General features: G+C 51.0%; 1 protein-coding gene across 6 annotated transcripts in view; it reads left to right on the top strand.

Annotated features, from left to right (window-relative positions):
* The window catches only part of TSC22D3 (TSC22 domain family member 3), a 59,029-nt gene extending 36,440 nt beyond the window's left edge, over nucleotides 1-22,589 (top strand). For 4 of the 6 annotated variants that reach the window (XM_058536474.1, XM_058536473.1, XM_058536475.1 and 1 more), the window contains 2 exons: nucleotides 19,863-19,914; nucleotides 21,069-22,589. In XM_058536474.1, the coding sequence (XP_058392457.1) occupies nucleotides 19,863-19,914; nucleotides 21,069-21,299 (283 nt within the window). In that variant the 3' untranslated portion in view covers nucleotides 21,300-22,589. Of the gene's footprint in view, nucleotides 1-18,790; nucleotides 19,147-19,428; nucleotides 19,506-19,862; nucleotides 19,915-21,068 lie in introns of those variants that run through there. The other 2 variants (XM_058536477.1, XM_058536478.1) reach the window with 2 other exon arrangements.
* Nucleotides 22,590-23,014: the final 425 nt, after the last annotated feature.

The raw sequence follows: 23,014 nt of genomic DNA, 5'->3' as shown, positions 1-23,014 counted from the left end.
CAGTCCAGTACAGTACAGAAGGGGAAAAATGGGAGAGAAGGAGAGGTGTGCTGCATTGTGATATAGTGGAAGTGGCCCCAGAAATGGCGACCCCAAGGCCTAGATCCTGTTCCCAATTCTACCACTAATGAGCTATATGACCTTAGGCAGGTCACTTCTCTCTTTGTACTTCATTCATACGGGAAGAATGAGTTAGCTCCCTGCCCCCTGGACTACTTTCTTGTTGGGAAACCTAGATATACACATGGGAAACAATTAGGGAATAGAATCAATGCTCAGTGGTGTGACATGGACAATAGGTGGCATTTGGAGAAGGAGAGGGTGATGGTGGCTGGTGGGCTACCTAAAGGCCTTACCTAAAGGGCAAGGGAGCAAAGTAAATGAGCAGCAGCCCCAGAATCAGACAGACCTGGATGGAATATTGGCACTGCCCCTGCTTGGCTGTGTGACCCTGGACAACTCATTTGCTCTATCCAAATTTCAGTTTCCTCATCCATAAAAGGAGAGAATTGAACTAGTTGATCCTCAAGGTTCCTTCTATGTCTCAGAATATATGGGAAAACAAAACACAACAAAAAGAGGCCAGAAGATGCCAAGTAGGCCAAAGGGGAGAATTGTGTGTTCAAGGAGGAAGCCAGGCAGTGTGGGTCAGACACGTTTGCCAGGAGAAAAGAAAGATGGCGTTCCCAGAGCCATAGTGGGCTGAAGGGAGAGGAGAGGAAGGAGAAGGGGAAGGAAAAGGCAAGGCGAGGTGCTCTCAAAGGAGTGATTGGAAGGGACATCGATGCATGTTTGGTGAGAGAGGGCTTGGTTGGAGGGCATGCTGGTAAGGAGACACCTCCTGGCATGGAGGTCTCGAGTGGGTCCCGGACCAGATTTTGAGGGTGGTGGTAAATACTACAGCAGACTCACCAAAAAGTAAGCCCCGAGTGGAGGATGGGGAGCTGGAACACTTTCAAATTGGCAGGCCTTTTTCCACGGAGGAGAAGGTGGTCAGGGGCCCATCACTAAGTATTTGATTCTTTTGGATTATATACATCACTAATACCTGCACAGGAACAGAGATAGTCTGGGCAGATGTGGAAACTGAGGCCCCGAGAGGGGATTCAACTTGCTTGGGGTCACATGACAATTTCATGGCAGGGCCAGGAGCAAAAGCTGGTCTCTCTCCTGATTCAGAACCCAGTACTCTTCTGTGACCCCTGCCCCATCTGTTGGATGCTCTTAAACAAATCCCTGATTGGAATTGTTGGCCTCTTAGAGATAAAAAATGGAGTGAAAAAAATCAATTCCAGGTAATTGAGACTCTCAGGACCTTGGGAGGCTGAACCATGCTGGAGGGTGCCTGGTGGACCCTTCGGTTGCAGGGCCCATGCTTGAAGCAGGGGCAGTGAAGGCTGGGGAGAGGTGAAGAGTGGGTTCCAGAGTCAACTAGGTCTTCAGATCCCAACTCTCACTGTGTGACCTTGGGCTGGTCACAACCTCCCTGAGCTTCTGTTTCCTCATCTGTCGCCCGCAAAAAAATTTTTTTTTCTTTACATAGGATTGTCGTGAGGAATACATGAAATAACACACAAAAAGCACGTGGCACAGTGCCTGGTACAGAATCTTGCGACCAATTCAGCTACTGAGCCTTGGGCCTCTGAAACCACCTTTGTCACCTCCATTACAGGACCAGCTTTCCCAGGTGGCCTCTCCAGAGAGTCCCACCTCCTCCTGACCTGCCTGCCAACATGGGGCCCCAGCAGCAGGCAGAGGGAGGGAGACAGGTGGCAGGGGCCAACAAAATGAGGCGATGAGTTGCTACCCTGTCACCAGTTCCTTGGCAAGGCTTAGAAAGGTCACCTTTTGCTTCTAATTTCCTCCTTTGGGGAGAGGAGGGTTGAAATGAAGGCCCTGAGGTAGCGTTCAGATTAAATCAAGGGCTTTGCCCCCACAATTTGGGAGAAACTCTCTCTCCAATATTTGCCAGACCAAGAGACATTCCAACCGAGGAGACTGCCATCACCTAGTATAGGAGCAGAGCTATTAGATCCGAACTGAACTGTGGTAGATGTCTAGCCCCTAGGAAAAGCTCAGGGGCCCCTAATTCTGGGAAGGGAAACCCAAGTTTCCTCAGATGAAAAGACTCGAGGGTGTGGCCCTTCAGAGGGAGCTGATTGCTTATGCTGGGAAATTCAGAGGGCGCCCCAAACTTCTCCCAGCCTCATGTCCCTGGGAGAAAGGTTGGGTCACCAGAGAAACTTGGTGGCACTAGGCCAGGGAGGCCTGACATAACATTCTAGCGTGCAGATCCTGGAGATGAAAGAGCCCGGCCCATTCTCTGGGTTGAGAGGTGAAGGGGAAGATGGGTGGGAAGAGCAGGCAGACAGGGCCTGGCAAATCTACAAGTAGAGCAGGCAATTGCCTATCTGGCATGATTTCAGGGGGCCCAAAGCAGACTCCACCCCCAAATCTCCCCCAGCATATGTAACCAAACAATGGTGTGTTTCTTGAGCACATGTTGGGTATTCTGTATTGTGTTCAGCCTCTGTAGCAAATTGTGAAGTTCCATCATTACTACCCACCCCCTTAGTCCTTCCTCTTAAAAGCTCTGACAGGGACGGGCTGAAATCATGGCTGGGAGAATGGAGTCATTTGGCACACCGATGGCCCTGGGCAGCTGGAGAGGGAGAGAGCATGGCAAAAGGCCCTTGGATGGTGAAGGACGGCCTGAGGGCAACAAGATGGCGGTGGGGGACGAGATGGGGGACAGGAGATGTTCTTAAAGCTGAGTGGAGGTGCACAGGAGACCAAATCTGGCTGAGGGCCAAGCCCTGGAGGAGAGACAGAGGATGGGAGAGAGGAAAGGGGCAGGCCCAAGGCACACTGGCATTTTTTATAAAGAGGGCTCTACCGTGTAACCTGAATGAGCCCTTCAAGCACAGCAGGTGGGAGACACAATAATCTCTGATATTTGTCTAGGACCTTGCCATTTAGAAAACACTTTCTGTCTGTCTGTCTGTCTGTCTCTCACACACACACACACACACACACACACACACACACACACGTGGTCTCCTTTAATTTTCATAACAGCCCTGCCAAGGTGCACGTGGCGTAATTACTCCCATTTGACAGATGAAGAAACTGAGACTCAGAGAGATTAAGTGACTTGCCCAAAGTCACACAGGCAGTTTTAATGGCAAAGATGTGACCAGAACTTTGGTCTCCTGACTCCCAGGGCAGCAAAGGTCAGAACTGGCCTAATGAACGTCCAGAGTATGGAGGCAACCACCTCCATAGTGTTACCTCAGGAATTCTGAGAAGCACCCCTGTCACACAAATCTCTCTCTATTTGCTCACTAATACCTGAAATTTCGCTCTTAAAGATCCATTCTTTTGGATTGAAACTGTCGCCCCTGTTAAAACGTGAATGGTTGCTGGAGGAAAGAATGGGGGCACGGGAGACTATCTCAGCACATCAGTATATATAATGCCTGAGAGTGTTCCTAGGAGAGGGCCCTGGCCATGGAGTGAGGTGGGGGAGGGGAGGGGAGGCAGCACTGGCAAGCTTCTTCCTTTTGCATAATGCGGGTGGGCTACATGGAGAGGGGGGCAAGTCTGTCCAGAAGCGGGCCTCAGAGAGCTCTAATGGGTGACTGCACCAGAGTCCTTGGAGGGAGGTGGGGGTGGACTTCCATGTAGCCGTGGGGGGTGTCAGGGGGGCCGCGACTGGACAAGGAAGCAGGTTGGCCTAAGAAGCTGGAATTGTGGAGGGGCGTGTGGGGGTGGGAGAGCTATTCAGGGAGCTGGCCTGGAGCCAAGGGCCAGTCCCAAGGGGGTGAACTGAGGCTTGAGAGCTCTGGGCCTCATTCCAGCTCCTGACCTTGAGTCACCATGCAACTCCGGCACTTTTCCTACCTCAGCCCAGACATCCATCAGGTCTGTTATCTTGGCTTCCCGTTTTACAGAAAACTGTGTAAAAGTTACTCTCCTGACCGGCCCTGCCCTTCCTACAACCCTCGCCACCCCCCCTCCAGCATCCTGCAAGTCTCCTGGGCCTCCTGGAAGCTCTTGCCTGCCGCCTTTGGTCCTAGAGGCTGCCCCTCAGCAGTGCAGGCTGCCCTTGCAACCGAGGGTCCTGAGGGCAAGGGCCTGAAGCCTCACCCAGCCCTTGGCCTGGGCCTCTCCACTCAGAGGCACATAGCTGCATTGCAGGAGATCAAGACTTGGGGCTATTAGAACTGGCAGCAATGTTAGAAGTCACTTTTGCCATTCATTCATTCATTCAATTGTTCCATTTATTAAGCACTTACTGTGTTCCAGACACTGTTATAGGCCCTTGGTATATGCCTTCATGGAGCTCCTATGCTACATAGAAGTATCATTCATCAAATAAGCACCCAAATAAATATAAATTTGCAGCCTCAATCCTTTCATTTTACATTTAGGGGAAACTGGGGCCCAGATTGGTTACGGGACTTTCCCAAGGTTGTTCTGGAAGCCAAGGGCAAAATCAGTCCAGAACCTAGATCTCCTGACTACTATTCCAGTGGACTTGCAGCCATGAACATAGCACGAGTGTGAGGGTGTAGTATTTATCCCTCCACGCAGTGCCAGACTTAACCTATAGTATAGGCAGCACAGCACGTGGCCTACTTGACAAGATTTTAAGATCACTGATAAGCAATCTCCCCCCTCCCACTTTTGCCCCCCCCAGCTTGTTCTCTCCCCACCCCCTCCCCTCACCCATGCCTAAAATTATACCACTGACTGACATCTGTGGGTTAAAGACCCTGTGATCTGCCTGAGGAAAACCTTTTAGGCAATTACCTGCTGTTTACACAAACACATCTCCGATTTGTCCTTTGGGATTGGCCCAAAGGCTAGGTGCCTTTGATTTGGGGGAGGGAGACTGGGCGTCTCCCGTAAAGGGGGCATTGCTAGGGAGGGCAGGGTACCCCCCCTTTCGGTAGTGAAGGGCTCCATGAAACGCCAGGCAGCAGGAGGGCACAGGTCGCCTGAGGGGACAGGCGAGAGGAAGGCACCTGAAAAGGAAGCAGGAAGGTTCTGAAGACAGACTCCTACTTCACAGTTTAGCCTGAGGCCAACCCTGCACCAGCACTGTAATCGGTGACATTTTGTTTCAAAATACATGTTTACATTCGGTCTTTCCTTATACTGGATTATACTAAGTCTTTTGTCCCTTCCCCAGCCTGCCGTCTGAGTCGTTTGTAGTTATTTGTGATTACTGAGGGACCTTCCCTGAGCCTGGTCAAGCAGTTGTCCTTCATCAATCTGCCAGTCCCTGAATTGAAATGCTGATCCGTCTAATCCTGGCATGCAGAGGGCTCCCCTCTTCCAGGGAATTGGAATAGGAATCCTTTAGTCAATGGAAAGAACCAGCCCCCACCGGAGGGCTTCCCAACCCTAACCCTGATAAGGGCCTGTTTCCAATTCCCCCGCAGCTGTGATAAAGGGGGTTCAGTGGGAAGGGACATTTGTGCCTAGAATGCAGCCTTGCACGGAAATCCCCTCAAAACAAAGTGAAATGTCCAGCTAGAGACAGCCTGGAGCTTTAGAATTACACACCAGGGATTCACATCTGGCCTCTGCCACTTACTAGCTGGGTGACCGTAGGCAAGTCACTTAACATCTGTGCCTCAGTTTCCTCATCTGCAAAATGGTCCTAATGATAATATGATACCCAACTACTACTTTCAACTATCCAACTGTTGACATAGTTCAAAAGGCTAATGTATATAATGCTCTTAGCACAGTGCCCACTAAGCAATCAGTACGTGGGAGCTGCTGATGTTATTATTTGGACCAGATGTGGATTTGAGTTCTCCCAGTGATAGGTGAAGACCTGACAGCTGTCCATCCCTGCCCTCTTGTTGAATTGAGATTTTCATATGTCAGGTTTGCTTGAAGCAAGGCCCACCTGCAAGGCATTCCCTGCGCTGGTGATTCATGGATGGGATGCATTCCACCCACCTATTTTAAGCTGTTCTACATTTTTTTCCCCCTGACACGGACGTGTTTACACAGGGGAGGACAGTCCCAGTCAAAACAAGATGAAAATACGCTGCTGGCTGGGAGCCCCAGGCTAACTGGTTTCAGGTCCTCTCCCAGCTGTTAGCGCCTCACAACAGGGCCACGGGGGTGCTAGGGGGCTGCCCAGCCCTACTCCCCTGCCTGCCTCCGTTGGCCCAGCTCTGCCTGGTGTCAGGCAGTTGGCTTTCACCTGGTCAAGCTAGAGTGGGGCTCCAGGGACGAGGTTTTGCCAGAGTTTTACAAGGGCAAGAAGGAGGAGTGCCGAGGGGCAAGGGCTGCCCTGGCCAGCTCTGGTGTGAGTATTGTGTCTGATGCCAGGGCCTCCTGGTGCACAGGCAGAGAAGGCAACTGCCAACAGAGAGTGGTGGAAAATGGCCAAAGAAAGCTCTCCCAGCAACCTGCCCTTCTGCCTGGCATTTCCCCCACTAGACTCATTCCTTTGGGTTAGCAGGAGGCTCTTGGTAAAAAGAAATTACGCCGGGAAAGGAGAACTCATCAACCCCTTATCAGTCACAGAGCCTTCCAGGGGGTCAATTTCTCACCTCTGCCAACTTATAAATGAGTAAGTAGAACTTGAGGAGGACATGTCCAGGGAAGACGCTTTCATGAGCAAGCAAACAAGATCCCCCTGGACAGGGAGCACTGAAGATAAATGTCTCCAATAAGGCTTGGACAGTTTGCTGCTCCTCATAGGGTCTTCAGAACAGTTTGCTTGTATTTACCAAGAAGAGCAGGAGAAAACAATCTCCTTGGTCATAAACTCTACTACTCTTTGAGCTACCCACTCAGGCAGTTTGGTTTCTTGACAGTGAGTCCAGGAATTTCGGGCACATTTGCCTGTCCCCTGAAAGCCCAAGGCTGCCAGTTAGCTAGGATCCATAGTGAGGTCCCATCCTAGGCAGCACCCTACCAGTCTTTACTTAGTCAGCCTTGGTCACTTCTCCCAGAAGCCCCCCACTATTTGGACCATGCTGAGCAGGTCATCATGTTCCTTCCCTGAGAAAAACTAAAGTTTCCCTTCCGAGAAAGACTCTTCATTTTAACAAGGATCCTCAAGACTTCAAGCCCAAGGGTGACATTAATGGTGAGAATTTCCTTTATTTTGGCAGGCATAAGGGTATTTTTAGTCAGGACGGTTTTTTTGCCCCCCACCCCCACATCGTTCCAGTTATATGGCTGTCACTTGCACAGAATCAGGCCTACTAGCCCGAAATCCATCTTTGATGTTGCTGCCAGCTGAGACTTGGCTGCCCTACTCCCGGGCTTCATCACCCTCCTCTGCTCCCTGTGGGTGCCCTGTTCCCAACTGACCTAGCCCCTCCAGCTAAAGATGGCAACTGCCCAAAATCCCAGCGTTACTGGAGAACCAGGAGCACACACATGGGTGAATTATCCCTTTTATTGAAGAGGTCGGTCCTTGGTTCCAGGTCATTAGTGGCCACTTAATTAAATTGTGTTTGGGTTGGGTTTCCCAAGTATGTTTGATTTTCACCAGTTTGTCGTGTTTTTAACTGCCGAGTTGCTCTCAGACAATGATTGTCCCCAAATTAAAGTCTTAATGGAAGGCAAATTCATGAATTTGCCTGTAGTTTTTCCCCACTGGCACTCTTAGCCAAGTTGAACACTTACCCGAACCTTGTATTTACTTGCTGAGCACATATTTACCACCTCAAGACTGTGTGCCAGGCACTGGTCCAGACCCTGGGGGTTCAGTCGTGAATCAGATCAGCCCCTGCCCTTGCATAGCTTGCATTCTAGTCTAGGAAGCCAATCGATGTTCACTTGAAACCTTGTGCACTCCCCACTTCTGGTCATGGTCTTATCTGGCTGTGCCTTCGGTCCTGCTTAAAAGACTAGAGGTCCTGCTGATTACTCACTGCTTCTGCCATTGGAGAGGCTCTTGAGGCCAAAATGTTATGTAAGTTACAAGTCTTATGTACAGGGAAGGATTGCTAAGACTTTCAAGAGACTAAATTTAAATGCAGAGTCCACTTTAACATCGATCCCTCAAACTATCCCCTCCCCATAAGCAGTATCAATAACTTTTGAAACCATGGAAACAAAAATTGGAACTGGACAGAAAGTTAGAAACTCTAGACTTTAAAACATCATTGAAAGGGCTGTTCATTTGGCGAGCCATTTTTCCAGCAGTGTTTGGGGACCAGGGCCTTATTCGTCATAGAGCATATCACATTCATGTGGCCCTTCTTACTCTCCAAAGAACTCGGCTATGCTGCCTACAGGATGTCCACCAAGTCTAGAAACATAGGCCAATGTATACATTGTTGTCAAGGACATCATCAGTCTGCAAAAAAAAATACACTGATGTCTCTGTTTCCAGACTGTAGGGTGTCCTTAAACATATATACTTGTGTGGTGTGTATGTTGGGGAGGGAAGCATCAGTCCCATTTCATGAATGAGGAGCTGGCAGCATAGGGGATTTAGAAGCCTTTTAAGCAGTCCCCCAGCTTACTAGTGGCCAAAGTGGAAAAAGAACTCTGGCCTTCTGACATACTTTCTTCCCACTTGACCAATGGAATGGGTGCAAGAGCTGCATTTCTCAGGGATCACCTGCCCTGGTATGTGCACTAGGGGAGTCCCTCTCTATTCTTCTTACCGTTACTCTATGTCTGAGAGCTCAAGACCAGCTCTGTAGGCCAAGCTCATTGTTGCAGCAGCTTATTGTTGGAGAGAAATTGCCCAGTGATGTGACAGATGCTTCTGGATTATCTCCCAACCATGCTCAGGCCCTGGTGCCCTAAGATGTCCAAGGAGTATCTGTGAAACTCCCTTCTTCTCAAGTGCTGAGCTAGCAACTATCTATACTTGGCCATTCCTCAGTTTCCATATTTACTTTAGCTCTTCTGCAACTCTGTCAACAAGCTCCACGGTATTATTAGTTTTAGCAAATAACAGGATGTCAGAATTGTTGACCAGGATTCGTTACTTTGCTGTCAGAGCTCTATCCCAGGACATAGGGGCCAGTGTTCCTCTTATTTTTTAAAGTGTATGAGCTCTGGCAGGAAGCCTTTCCCAGGCAGGCCCACTGCGCTCTGCTCAGTCTATAGGCCTTAAGGTGGCTCCGTCCACAAAGACCTGGCCCCTCTGTCTTGTCTGTAAGTAGGTTTTTCAAAAAATCAATGCAAATACTTTGAATTTTCCATTTTTTTGCTTTACGCTTACAGTCTTGCTGTGGCCTTTAAAAGAAATCTGTACTTGGTAAGGTGGCTTTGGAACTTAACATTCATGTTGTCAAGAAGGGTCTGGGGTGGTATTTTAGGCTGGCACTAAGAGTTTCCAGGCTTTTGACCCGAAATATCTTTCTCTTCCCACCCCACCTCCAACGCTGCCTGTCTCAAGGAGCAAGAGAAGAGGTTAAACGGGTCACTCTGTTGCTGACAGGCAACCAGGAAGTCCAGGCCTTGGGGGAAACATAGCCTTTGTTTATTTAAGCCCCAAACCTAGCAGGCAGTGTAAATTAAACATAAAAATAAAATAAAATACGAAAACATAGGCCGGATGTGTACCACAGAGAGCAGTGAATTCCCCTTCTGCTCTCCCTTGGGAGAGGGGAGTCGGTCAGCAGGTCAGCCTCGGGGGCAGCCTCCTTGCCCGGGAGGGGCTGACAAGCGATGGGACACGGTGAGAATGGTAGGGGCAGGGGAGCGCGAGGCTTGGGTCAGGGTGGGGATGGGCATGTTTGCAGAGATCCTGGCAAGTCTTTGTAGTCAGCCCCAGCAGGCTCCTGAGAGGGGAATGAGTCACACTCCTCCAGCCAACCTCGAAATGGACCCACGTTTGACCGGGCAGTGACCGCCACAGGGCTAGAGGAGAGCTGGCTTCTGTAGAAGGGAGGTAGGACTGGTTAATTGACCAAACCGTGCTGATGGAGAAAAAACAGCTCCTCCCTGTTCTCGCCCTCTCCCAGGTTCTCCTCCCTTCCCACCCTGTGATGCCCGCCCTCCCTCCCAAGGCCCCAACCTCCCAGGCCAAGAGTTCCCACTGACAGCTGTGACATGTCTTAGAAGCAATCTGTTCCTCATAACAGAGAGGCAAACTTTGCCACAGATTGATTTATAAATCAGAGCAGGTTCGGGTTATCCTTCTAATAGCAGCTCTCATTCACATTCTGACCAAGCTTTCAGGAGTGAGAGGAAAAGAGGTGGCTGAACAGTCAGCAGGCCGGAATATGCTGACCCCCATGAGAGTATGTCACGTAGAGTGGGTCTTGGTGACCCTGGCACTATGGGGGCTCTTCAGGTAGACCCTGTATTGGGTCTTACCTTTAGGCCAGGAGTTCCCAAAAGAAGTTCCAGGAGCTAGGGCCAGTAGAGCTGCATCCAATCATCTGAAAAGACCCTTACCGAGCCACAGACCTATTCCACTAGATTCTCTAGGGCTGGAGCCCAGGTCATCTATATGCTCCATGAGCTCCCCTAGGCGATCCTGATGTTACGAACCTCATCTGGGTGCTGGCCTGGTGGCGTAGTGGTTAAGTTTGCGCATTCCGCTTCAGCGGCCCAGGGTTCGCAGGTTGGGATCCCAGGCATGGCCCTACACACCGCTCATCAAGCCATGCTGTGGTGGTGTCCCACATACAAAATAGAGGAAGATGGGCACGGATGTTAGCTCAGCGATAATCTTCCTCAGCAAAAAAGAGGAAGATTGGCAACAGATGTTAGCTCAGGGCCAATCTTCCTCATCAAGAAAAAAAAAGAACCTCATCTGGACCCATTTTTGTCCCTCCACAGCCCACCGTCAAGGTTTACCTGCTGCGTATCCAGTCGCCTTCCAATGTTGGTCAGCCACTGACTACTCTGTTGCAAGTAATACGAAAATTTAGTTCACACTTAAGTACTTGTAACTTGTACTTGATAGTGGCAGAATGTGGCACTTTCCCAGGACATTTTGCATTGGAAAAAAAACTTTCCTAATTCCTCAAAGTGTAAAGAACCCCAGGAGTGATCATAGGAACCCAGCGGTATGACTCAGATGGTGACGTTTGTAGGCACTGCAATAGTCAGGTCGGGCAAACAGCTTGGACTGAGGAACTTTTTTCTCAGTGCCCTTCAGGTAGCCAGTCACATATAGCATCTATGCCAAGACAGGCTTGAGTTAGAACTGTCCTCATGAGGAGCCTGCGGGAATCATTTCTTAGGCGTTCAGATGATTGATTGTACGCAAATAGTGCTCGTTTTTATTTCTCTTTCATTTTCATGTGTGGTTGACATCTTTGAAAACTGTGGACCTCGTGTACAGTGTGAGGCTGCAAGCTGCTTCACCCTGTAGCCACTCCCGGCTTCCCCTAAGATCCTGTCACCTATGACCCCTGCACAGCACACAGCCAGCTCTGGACGTCAGAGAGAGCAGAGGCCATGGCTTTTGACACTCTGGCCTGGTCTAGAGAGTCTCGCCTTGCCATCTTTCCATGTCCTGTTGCCTTACTACCCTTTGGGGTCATGGGGAAGCTGGCAACAGCCTAGAGAAAGAGAATGATGCCCTTCTGCCTGCCTATCTCTGAATTAGACTTCATGAAAGGCTGAGAGAGTATTTGCATAAATGTGTGTGTGCTTCTATGCTTCTCTTTCTTCCTGATAAGGTGTGTGTATTCCTTGTCAGCAATTCTCAAATCGGGCTGGGCCTTAACCCCTCCCAGCCCTCCTTTGAATTCCCTGGCGCTGTTCCCATGGCTGGGGGCCCTGCCCAGGGAGGAACTTGCCTTGTTTCTCTCCTTTCTTTCTGTTCTGGGAGTAGTGTGTCTGCTGCCCCCTCCCACCACTGCCCCTATCCCAGCTGGGCTGCTTTCTTTCCATCCAGGAAGCCTGAGTTGGGGGGGGTGGCTGGAGAGCCGGAGGCCCTTTACAATTTGCAGAGCTCCTCTTCACAAGTCACAGAGTCCCACAAGAGGATCAAGGAGCTACCTCACGTGAGCCTATGGTGAATAGCTCTGCTGTGAGGTAAGCGAGGGTCTTGAGTGTACAATGTGAGGGCCCCGGTAGGCTCATAATCCTTACCGATCACGGTCCAGGAGCCCAAGCGCCTGAAGAGGCCAGCATTATTACCGTTGTTTTGTTCCTCAGGGAACCTGTAGCACTTCAAGGTCACCCATTCTATAGTGGGGCCCACAGTAGAGCCAGGTGCTCCACCTCAGAGCCCCTGGCCTCTTCACAGGCCCGTTGTCTGCTGGCTCTGCATCCCCAACAAGATCCTGGTTCTCATCTTCCAAGCCTTGCCAATAGCCCCAAGTCCTTCACATACCACTCAAGGTAACCCTGGCAACTGCCAGAAAAAATGGCTTGGAATTTCAGCTCTTGGGTCTGCTCCACAGAGCAGAAGGGATGGGGAAGCGTCCCTGCCAGTGTCTCCCTGGCTCGGATAGGCTGGTGGAGGGCTGGTGCAGATAAACATGGAGAGTGGCCATGTTCTTGCTGCTTTCTTTCCCAGCCCTTGGGAAGGCTGCAGTGAGCCAGGATTCCCAGAAGGTGGGCCATGACGAGGGGGGCTGTTTGCCTGCCTGAAGATGCTCGATGGTCTGGGAGGGCAAGATGTAAAAAGGATGAGACCAAAAGGAGCTGGCCAAAGAAGGAGGGCCAAGAGATTGGCAGGCAGAAGTGACCCCTGTGCTAAACATAGAACCCTTCTCAGAAGGAAAGGACTGGCAACCCAGAGAGTAAAGACCTGTGCCTTATTCCCTTGGTTTACAAACCCCAGGGGTTAAGGAAGGGAATCGGAGTGAGGGACCTTGGCACTGTCAGCCAGGATGTGAGAGGAGCCTTAGGTCCCACAGAAACTCCAAGCTTCATGGCTGCTGTGTTTTCCCCACTTAGATGGGCACTGGCCAAAGGGCAGGGTGGGGAAAAAAAGGACGCTCAATTCTGAGGAATGAAGTGATGCCTACAGATGGCAGTGGTGTGGCCCTCCCAGACCCCAGGCTACCCTCCTGAGCACCCCAAGCCCTAGACTTTTTCCTGAAGCAAACATTTCACTGAGATCTAACCAGTAGGGAGACTTCTGAATTTGCCATAGGCCCAGGAAGGAAGTAAGCACAATTTTTGACTTGTACTACCGGTTTGTTTGTTTTAAAATTTCTCTGAAATGTGCCTTGTGCTTTGAATAGGCATTCAGTCAACTTTGAGTTGAATTGAGACGAGTTGAAATGAATTGAATGATAATGGCAATTAGTGTGGGGAGGGGGGAGGAGGAGGTGATTCCATTTACCAAGGTTAATTTTACAGTCTCTTTTTCAGGAATATCTATTTCAAACTTGTAGATGGGTGATGAGGAGGGTGGAAAATGAGAAGAGGGCTTGAAAAAATTATGGAGGTAAATTTTCCCAGCTGCAAGGCATGAGGGGAAGGGAGACAGGCATAAATATTGACACAAGGTTCGTGAAATTTAAGATCCACTGAGCTAAACTGCATTCCTGGATAATGTTGCCAATACCTCCAGTCATGCTGAGATGCCAGGACAAACTGCCATCCCCCATAGTTAGCCACCAAAGTCAGGGTGATGAAGGTGATTTGACAAGAGCACTTTTTGACTTCCATGAATGAGGGTGAGTAGGGTGTAATGCCTTGTCAAAATGGGGTTTGATACTGCCTGTCGTCCCTAGTGTCACTCAGAGACTATTTGTGAAGCTCACATGGGACCCTGTCCGGGAGGGAGCTAAAAGGCACAATTCATTGTTCATGTCATCATTTGGTGCCAGAGTTTGGCCCAAATCAGTTGCTAGAGCTGCTTTTCCAAGAAAGTGTCCATCTCGGCCAGCATTCTCCTTGAGTTCCCTCCCACCATCGCCCTCTGCATCTGCGTCCGCATCCTGCTCCCCATTTTCCTGCTCCTTGAAGTTGAGGTTCTGGGCCTTGGCCACGCAGGGCAGTTCACATGACCCACAGAGGACAAGACACTTTCTATGTCACTCTCTTTCCCTCTTGCTTTCCTCTTTCTGGACTTTGGGGATTTTCCATGAAGCCAAAGGAACGATGTAAGTGGCAGTGGCCTTCCTGTCTATAGTTTTCCACACTGGAGTGGAACCAGAGGGGGAAGAGAGAAGATAAGAGAGAAGCAAGGACAAATTAAGCGATGGCATTTCAGCCTCCTTATTCCCCCAGCCTCATCAGCAAAAGGGACAAGTAAGTAATTAGAAGTAGACAGAGCTTCGGCCAGAGGGGGGCCGAGGTGGAGGAGTAAGTGGGGAGGGCTGCTTTTCAGCCATCCTGTTAACTGTGCTAATGCTTTAGTGCTCAATATCCTTTTGGATTTCCTTTTCTAGCTCCTAACCCAGTGTTTGCTTTGTGGCTTGTCCTGCACCTCTCGCATCGTGTCTTTTTCCACTTCTTCTGACACACGACCCTGTGTTTTGCTGGCAACATTGCCGAATCCTTGGGTGGAACATTCCTTGTAGAAAATAAGGAAGACCTGCCTATAAATAGTTTCCTTTGGGCTGCGTGGTACACAGTGCTTCAAGTGTGACAAAAAGGGAAGTGAGATGTTCCCCCTCATCACCACCCCCAACCTACTGCACCCACCCTGAGTCTGCTCCCCAACCCTCATCAGCGTGCTGAGATCCTGCCCTGGGTGGGGTTCTCCGGCCCAGACTGCCTCGTGGGAACTGGAAGTAGGAAGGGCTCTTGTCCTAGAGAGTCTGGCTTTTGAAGTGGAACAGACTGGTGGGAATGCTGAGACGCTTCTCCCAGCTCAAAGGGAACAAGTTGGCTTCCAGGGCCTCCTGAAATGGAGGGAGTTGGCCTCATCCTCATTATGCCATCCTCCATCTAGAAGGTTGCCCCTGAGAGAGGGAGGGTCAGCTGTGTCTGTTTAATTGCAGAATCCCATGGCTGTAGGCTAGGGCTGAGCGCCGGCAGAGGACCTGGCTCATCAGCTGGTCCTGTGGCCGCGCTGATTCTGGGTCCAGCTGCATCGTAGGATGGGAGAAAGGGAGTCTGGAAACATTTACACATGTTGGGGTTTCTGGGCTGCTGAATCCCTAGGTCACTGTTTCCTGCCTGGGGCCCACCTCCACAGAACACGAGGACTCAGAGCCTCATGGATCAGCACTTGACTCAGAACAGTTAGATCGGGTCATATATATCTTGTAAGGCACAAGCTTCACTCGCTGCAAGGTTCACCGCAGCTATTCTGGGCTGAGAAATTTTCTGCTGTGCCGAGGGTTAGGCAGAAAATCTTTTGGGTTCCTCCTACTTCTCCCCTCTCCTCCTCCTACCTGCCCTTGTTTGAAAATCTTTCTACAGGGACATTTACATTCACTGTCTTTCCTTAGTGAGCCCAGAGATCCAGCCATTGTTTGCTCCAGGAGGATCACAAGGCTGTAGGGTGATCATTTCACACTTGGCTGGCAGCTGCAGCTGGCGAACTAGAGGTGTAGAGGAGAAGAGAGATTGGCTGAGTGTGGGCTGAACCTGGGACATCCTTTCCAAGTTGTTTTTTTAAACTAAATCCCTGATATGAGCTTGTTTTCTTGTTGTTGGCTTCATTATCCTAAAAGCTGAGCACATCAGGAATAGGGGGAAAAAAAGAGTTAATTAAGGATGCCAGTTAGTGGGGCCTTAGGAACTGGAGGTTTGACTGGACTGACTCTGATTATTATTCGAAGACTCCATACCTTATATGGGATATTGTATACCCCAGGACTACATATTCCATTCTGGGAGCCGCCCGATTGGATTAATATTTCTATTTCCTAGACAGAGAGAGCTTTCTTTGAGGACTGCGTGGCTGCCTTTTGAAATGATGTGGGTGAGCACAGCCCTCTTATAAAGCTCACTGGGACACTCTGGATATTCTTCCGGTCCCCCGACGCTGCTCTCCCCTGCCGTGAGTGTCAGAAGAGCTGGCTGCGCTCACAGAACTCAAAGTCGGCTTCTGGACACTCTCCAGTAGTAGCGCTGCTGGAGTCCTGGGAGCACGTCTCCTGCCCCTTACCCTTTTTTCCTCCTCAGCACCCTTCTGGCACCTCCAACCCAACCCCCAACTGCCTTGACTCACTCATTCAACCAACCTACTCCCTGCCCCACTAGTAAGTGTAGTAGGAATAAACCTGGTCTCCAGGTCAGGAAGACCTGGGCTGGAGTCCCAGCTCTCCAATTTATTAGCTGTGCCACCTTGGGCAAGGTAGCCTCTCAGATCCTCAGTTTCTTCATCTGTAAAATGATGGTGACAGTGCCTGTACCACAGGGTTAGTGGCACAGCCAGCACAGTGTCTGGCCCATAGCTGATGCTCAGTTAATGGTAGCTGTTATTGTCAGTGGGTCTCAAACTCAGCTTATTTTTAATTGAAGTATAATTAATGTACAATTCAAATGCAGACTTGCTGGCAAACTCAACCTCTTTGCCTTTCCCTCCCCAAACTACCTGGATTTCTCTGTCACTGTCTCCATATAAGGGAATTTCTATTGGAGGAGCCATTTTTTCTTCTGTCCCAGGCCTGTTTTCTTGGTGGTGTTTTTTCCCTGCTAACTCAGCTTATTTATCTCTCCCTTTTTTTCTTCATCATCTCCCTTAGAATCTTGGGGTGGGTAGCAATAGTTAGTTTAGGAAAAATTTACAAGCCAATGAAAGATCAACTCAGAGACTCTTCCTGGACCAAGAACGCTCCATGTGGCACAGAGCGTAGGTTAATATAGCAGGGAATTCCAATATTGATTATGCTCCTGATTTAAGAAGGTCTGTTTTTTTTTTTTTCTCGGCTAATATCCTTGATGACCTACAAATACAGTCTGTACTTTGCTCTGTCTGCTACATACGGCTTAGTGCAAACACCAACACTGTGTTGAGAGAGCTTGTAACCTAAAGGTAACATAATATCTTGAGATTGGGATTGCCTCCCACCTAAACTGGGATGAAGAAAAACACCATCCTGGGCTAGTGCAGTAAATTTGCTTGGATTTGTCAGCCCTTTGCAAATAGAATGGCCTTTATGCACCTATTACCACTGGTGGGATCCCATGGGAGCCCCACATCATAGTGAAAAATGTTGGCTGTTCAGTGGCATAACTGAACTGGCAGCCTGGAGAAAATCAAGGCCTTCAGACTGGGCTTAACTGGGGCCTTGGCCAGGGTGTTAGTGCCAGGCACCTGGTTAGGAGATATATCCTGAAGCAAATAATAATTACCTTCTTTGCTGATAAGAGGTCCTAGTACTTTTCCAACAGCATGATTGCATTAGGGTATTTCTTTGGACCACAGCCTGAATCACAGACTGATTCATGGGTACTGGCCCCAGCTTCATCCAAACTATTGTTATGTGGTGGAACCCAATGTTCTCCTTATGGCCCTGAGTTGGTGTAAATAATACTCCGAGTTGCATCACCTGTCCCTTGTTCTGTCTAGACTGCTCCTTCTGGCTGCAATTCTGCTCCTGTCCACCAGGTGGCCTCGCTTAAGAAACAGCAAGAGAAAAGGACCCTCAAGCCTCTGATGCCTTTTCTTTTTTTAAGCTTGAGGCTGAAAAAAATGAAAATATATTTTGATGGAAGCATATGTAACTCCTAGTAGGCAACAATCACCTCATTTTCCTTGTAACGTGGAATCTTTTTGTTCCTGAAACCCTATGTATGGCTGGACCCATCACGGGCAGGTGTTTTCCTGGATGGTTTACATATAGCCTCCGTTGGTAGTTTTGTTGCCATTTGCTGTTTCTAGGAAAGTAACAAAATCTTGTTTTTAAAAATAGGGACATGAGGGGCCGGCCTGGTGGTGTGGTGGTTAGGTTCATGTGCTCCACTTCAGCGGCCCGGGGTTCACAGGTTCGGATCCTGGGCATGGACGTACACACTGCTCATCAAGCCATGCTGTTGCAGCGTCCCACATACAAAACAGAGGAATATTGGCACAGATGTTAGCTCAGGGGCAATCTTCCTCACCAAAAAAAGAATAAAAAAAAAATAGGGACATGAGATCCTGGATAATGTTGACCGTATTTTCTTTGCAGAGTGGGATGTGGAGACCAAAGAGAAAAGGGCTGCCTTGTTGTGGTCACTGCAGTGCCCACTCCCCTACTGTCTCCTCCCCACCTCCTCTGTCACCCATTTGGCCCCCAGCTGCTCCCTTGTACATGTTCCCCTACTCATCTGAGTTCCTGGACCCCTCTCCTCCATACATGCACATTGGCATGCAGTTTAACTCAGACCTGTGCATGCACCCTGTGCATGTTACAGATCTGTGCATGTGTCAGTACACAGACAGATACATCCAAAGGAGGAGGTGAGTGGATGGGTGCTGGGGTGGGGGGCAGGCCAGCGGGCCAGCTGTCTAAGCGAGGGGATGTGCAGGTGTGTGCAGCAGAGAGGATGAGAAAGCAGGCGGCAGGAAGAAGGTGAGGCTCCTGATGGGGAGGGTGAGTGTCCAGGGAGTGTGGTATGCGACAGCATTGCAAAGCCATAGGGGTATGCTGGCTGACACCCGAAGAAGAGCTTTAAAACCCAGCTCCGCCCTCTACTGAACGCTTTCTACCTCCTGTTATGGCATTTGTACTTATTTCTCTAAGAAATCAGCTCCAGTTTGGTTTTTACCAATCTCCAGAGCCCTCTTTGGAGATGCCAGTTGGCACAAGAAAGTGCTGAACTGTTTACAGTCCCAGCCTAAGGTTCAGGGAGGGGATGTGGTTTAACTGAGCCACAAAGCGGTACAGGACTTATTTGCATGGCCCCTGACGCCATGTGACGCAGTCGGCTCCTCCTATATAAAGAAGCAGGAGCCGAAATATCTCCGAGTCTGGGTTGGACTGGCGGTTGTGGAGTTTGTGACACATTAGGTGACACCCCTCGAGTCACTTCCCTTCAACTCTGGAGTGCCTGCCTGGCTTTGGGTCCGCTCGGCAGCCTTCGCCCCCCTCCTAGCCCCAGGGCCGGACGCGCAGAGCCCAGCCCCGTGCAGCGCGCCAGCAGCCGGCGGCCGCCCAACCCGCCCAGCCCGCCCAGCCCGGCCCGGCCCGAAGCCCGGCCAGAGCTCCCCGGCAGCCCAGCCATGAACACCGAAATGTATCAGACCCCCATGGAGGTGGCGGTCTATCAGCTGCACAATTTCAACATCTCCTTCTTCTCTTCCCTGCTTGGAGGGGATGTGGTTTCCGTTAAGCTGGATAACAGGTAACCACTGGCCCCAGCTCCAGAGCCGGGGCGCCCGCGGGGGCTGGGCTGCGAGCGGGAATCTCCGAGCGAGCGGCGCACCGCCGGTCCCCTTTCTCCGCGGTGCAGCATCCTGGGAAGGGGAGGGGGTAGGGGACGCAGGAAGGGGGGGATCACCGCCGCGCTGGGATCCGCCGTCGGAGCGTCCCTACGGCCGCTACGCCGTGAGAACGAGCTGCTGCAGCCCGAGGCAGAGGCAGTTGAAGGCAGAGGGGCGGCGGGGCCGGGCTGGGCAGGGCTGGCCGCGCGCCGTGCGCCACTGGGGAGCAGGCCGGAAGCTTCCGAGCCAGGAAGGAATTCCTAGATAGGTTCGGAGCCCGGTAGGTTTGGCCGGGACCTTCTGGGCCGGTGGCGGGGGACTCCCTGGGTCGCGCGCCCCTATTGTTTGCAGGTCGCCTGGGCGGGCCGAGCAGGCCACGCTGGCCGGTGCGTCCGGGACCCGCGCGGTGCTCCACACGGGGCTCTGGGTGGCGGCGGTGGGGAGCCAGCCTGGGTGGGGAGGTGCAGCTTCCTGCAGGGGCCAGGGAGGGACCTGGGGACAAAGTCCCCGGAGCTCCGGTCCAAGGAGGCGGGAGAGAGGAAGATCTGGGGCAGATGGAGGACTTGGGGCACAGCTGCCGGGTCCTCAGAGTGAAACCAAGTAGGTAACGCGGTGGCTTTGCTTTTTGTTTTGGCAGTGCCTCCGGAGCCAGCGTGGTGGCCATAGACAACAAGATCGAGCAGGCCATGGTGAGTGGCATCACTGCGTCATTCCCATCCCCAGAGCGAGCTGCTGCTTATGTAACTCGGGGCAGGACTGCGGGGGTGGGTGCAAAAGCCGTTAGCCGAGAGCCTGAGGAAGCCGACAGCCTGCTTCCTATCTCCTTGGAGGCCTTAAGTAGAGTCCCATCAGAGTGGCACCTTTTAGGGCATCTCCAGTCTACCGTTGCTGGGCCCGCTTCTTTCCTCCTCCCTCTCCCATCCCAGGGCTTTGCAGCAGCCTCTGGCTCCCTCCTGGGCCCGTTGCAGGCAGGGAGCTCAGACACTTCCATTTGTCTGCATCTCGCCTTTGGCAGGGGCCAGAGCTCATTGGATGCAACTGCACTGCAGTGCCTCTGCAGAGCCTGGGCTGGGGTCAGGAGTTGGGAGGAAACAGGAAGCAAAGCACCCCACCCCTTCTCCCTCTGCTCACCAGGTAGAGGTCATACTCCACCAGCAGCCAAAATGGCTGCATGGGGTTAGGGCACCCAGCAGTTAGCAACCACTTACTTGTGCCCTGGAGCCTAATGACACAGTTCGCTGCCCCAGGTGCAGTCATCGAATTCAGAGAGGATGCAGCAATCCCAGTACCTTCCCCCAGGGCCAGTGTCCTGCCGGGCCAGGCTGCAGGACAGCTGCAGTTCAGTGTGCTGGGTCGTGTTGAAAGGAGGGGACTCCAAAATGGCCAATTTTATTCACTTGGGGAAGATGTTTAAAGCAGACAGACAGTGTGGGGTGCATTGCAGGTGCTCCGTGGGATCTGGGCCAGCCGCAGGACCTTCTGTGGAAACGGGGATATAGCGAACCACCGGCAACCAGCAGAAGCCTCTCCCAAAAGGTCCTAAGTGGCCAGCTTTGAAAGTCATTAGAAACTTGCAGGGGGATCCTCTGTAGTTCAAAGCTGGGCTCCCAGCACAGGCGCAGGTGTGGCCGATCACGCAGCTCTCCTGAGAGAGGGCTTAGGTGCTTGAGAGAAAGGCGCAGGAGGAATAGGGCTGCAGGCCAGCGTGCTGATGGGCTGCTGAGGGAAGGCTGAAAGTCGGTGGCATGAGAGACAGCGCCAGCACCTCAATGGCAAGGTGAACGCGCTGCGGAGGGGCCATGGTGGCTAATGAATGGCTTCATTGTGATTTCCTCTGTGACAGGATCTGGTGAAGAATCATCTGATGTATGCCGTAAGAGAGGAGGTAGAGATCCTGAAGGAGCAGATCCGAGAGCTGGTGGAGAAGAACTCCCAGCTGGAGCGTGAGAACACCCTCTTGAAGACCCTGGCGAGCCCGGAGCAGCTGGAGAAGTTCCAGTCCCGTCTGAGCCCTGAAGAGCCAGCTCCTGAAACCCCACAAGCGCCCGAAGCCCCTGGTGGCTCTGCGGTGTAAGTGGCTCTGTCCTCAGGGTGGGCAGAGCCACTAAACTTGTTCTACCTAGTTCTTTCCAGTTTGTTTTTGGCTCCCCAAGCGTCATCTCACGTGGAGAACTTTACACCTAGCATAGCTGGTGCCAAGAGATGTCCCAAGGACATGGCCACCTGGGTCCACTCCAGTGACAGACCCCTGACATAGAGCAAGTCCCTGGAGGCTGAGTTGCATGGGGTCTCGTCACCCCAAGCCAGTGAGCCTCTAATGCCACCGCGCTCTAGGGGCTCCCAGAGCCTGGGCAACTTAGCTGCGACTGGCAAAGGAGAAAGGTAGTTTGAGAGGTGACGCCAGTTAGTTCCAGAAAGTATAAGGGTCTGTTTTTCATTTCCATGGACATCTTCAACAGCTTCACCTGACAATGACAGTTCTATGAAGAAGCCACTTGTGTTTTAAGCAGAGGCAACCTCTCTCTTTTCCCTTGCCTCGCCAAGACAGGGTCACAGATGGGAGAGATTGAGCCAAGTCAGCCTTCTGTTGGTTAATATGGTATAATGCATGGCTTTGTGCACAGCCCAGTGTGGGATCACGGCTTTGGGATGACCGCTTACAAAGTTCTGTTTGGTTAGTGTTGGCATAGTTTTTCTATATAGCCATACGTGCGTATATATACCCATAGGGCTAGATCTATATCTTAGTGTAGCGATGTATACATATACACATACACCTACGTGTCGGAGAGCCTAACCAGCTTTGGGAGTATTGACTGGTCCCTTATCTCTTAAGGCAAATTCTTTGACTGTGTTCATTTACCAAGTTGATCCAGTTTGTCCTTTAGGCTAAGTTAGACTAAAGAGTAAAGGCAGGGAGGGGGCCAGCCTCTGAATGTGGCCATGGATGCCTTGCTGCTGCAACCCTTGCCTCATCTGTCCCCTGAAGCCTGTGAGGTCCTCTTTTGAATGCCAAACCCACCATTCACTGGTGCTGACTACATAGAATGGGGTTGAGAGAAGATCAGCTGGGACTTCACGTTGCCATTCAAAAACTTTTTTTTTATGTTTGTGGAAAACTTTCAAGTGAACAGAATGATTGGCTTGCTGGTGTCCTCTTGTGGACAAGGGATGGACGAGGGAATGGCTTTAACCTGACGGTGCCTGGGTGATGTGCTCAGGGAGCTTGTGTCTAGGGGGTTCTGTGGCAGTGAACACTTTCCACTTTCTGACACCTGATCCTGATGTATGTTTCCAGGATTTGGATTTTGATTTTTCAAATGTAGCTTGAAATTTCAATAAACTTGGCTCTTTTTTTTTTAAATAAACCTGGTGTCTGAGCGTAAATCGAGTGAGTGGTAGGGACCCCTTGCGTGGTTGGGGGCACTGTATTTCTGACTCACTGAGCGTGCATGAGCACCCTCTAAGTGGCAGGCCTCTGCTACATCCATGATCTTGTGTAACGATCACAATACCCCCATTGTACGGGTGAGGAAGTTGAGACTCAGCCAGTTTAAGTGACTTACCCGAAGTCGCATGGCTATTAGGGAGAATTGGGACTCAACCCTACATCCATCCCTCTCTGTCCTGCTCCTCCTTTCATATGACAGCTGTAGAGCGAGTGGTGAGGTGACTACTAACATACAAGCTCAGCTGGAGGGGGTGATTTGGGAGGAAGGATACCCCAAGAAGGCCCAAAAGAAAAGGGCAGGTATACATGTGAGGGAGCAAGAAAAGAGGAACCAAATA

Source organism: Diceros bicornis, chromosome X, assembly GCF_020826845.1.
Source record: "Diceros bicornis minor isolate mBicDic1 chromosome X, mDicBic1.mat.cur, whole genome shotgun sequence".
NCBI lineage: Eukaryota > Metazoa > Chordata > Mammalia > Perissodactyla > Rhinocerotidae > Diceros > Diceros bicornis.
This window is presented reverse-complemented; position numbering and strand designations above follow the sequence as displayed.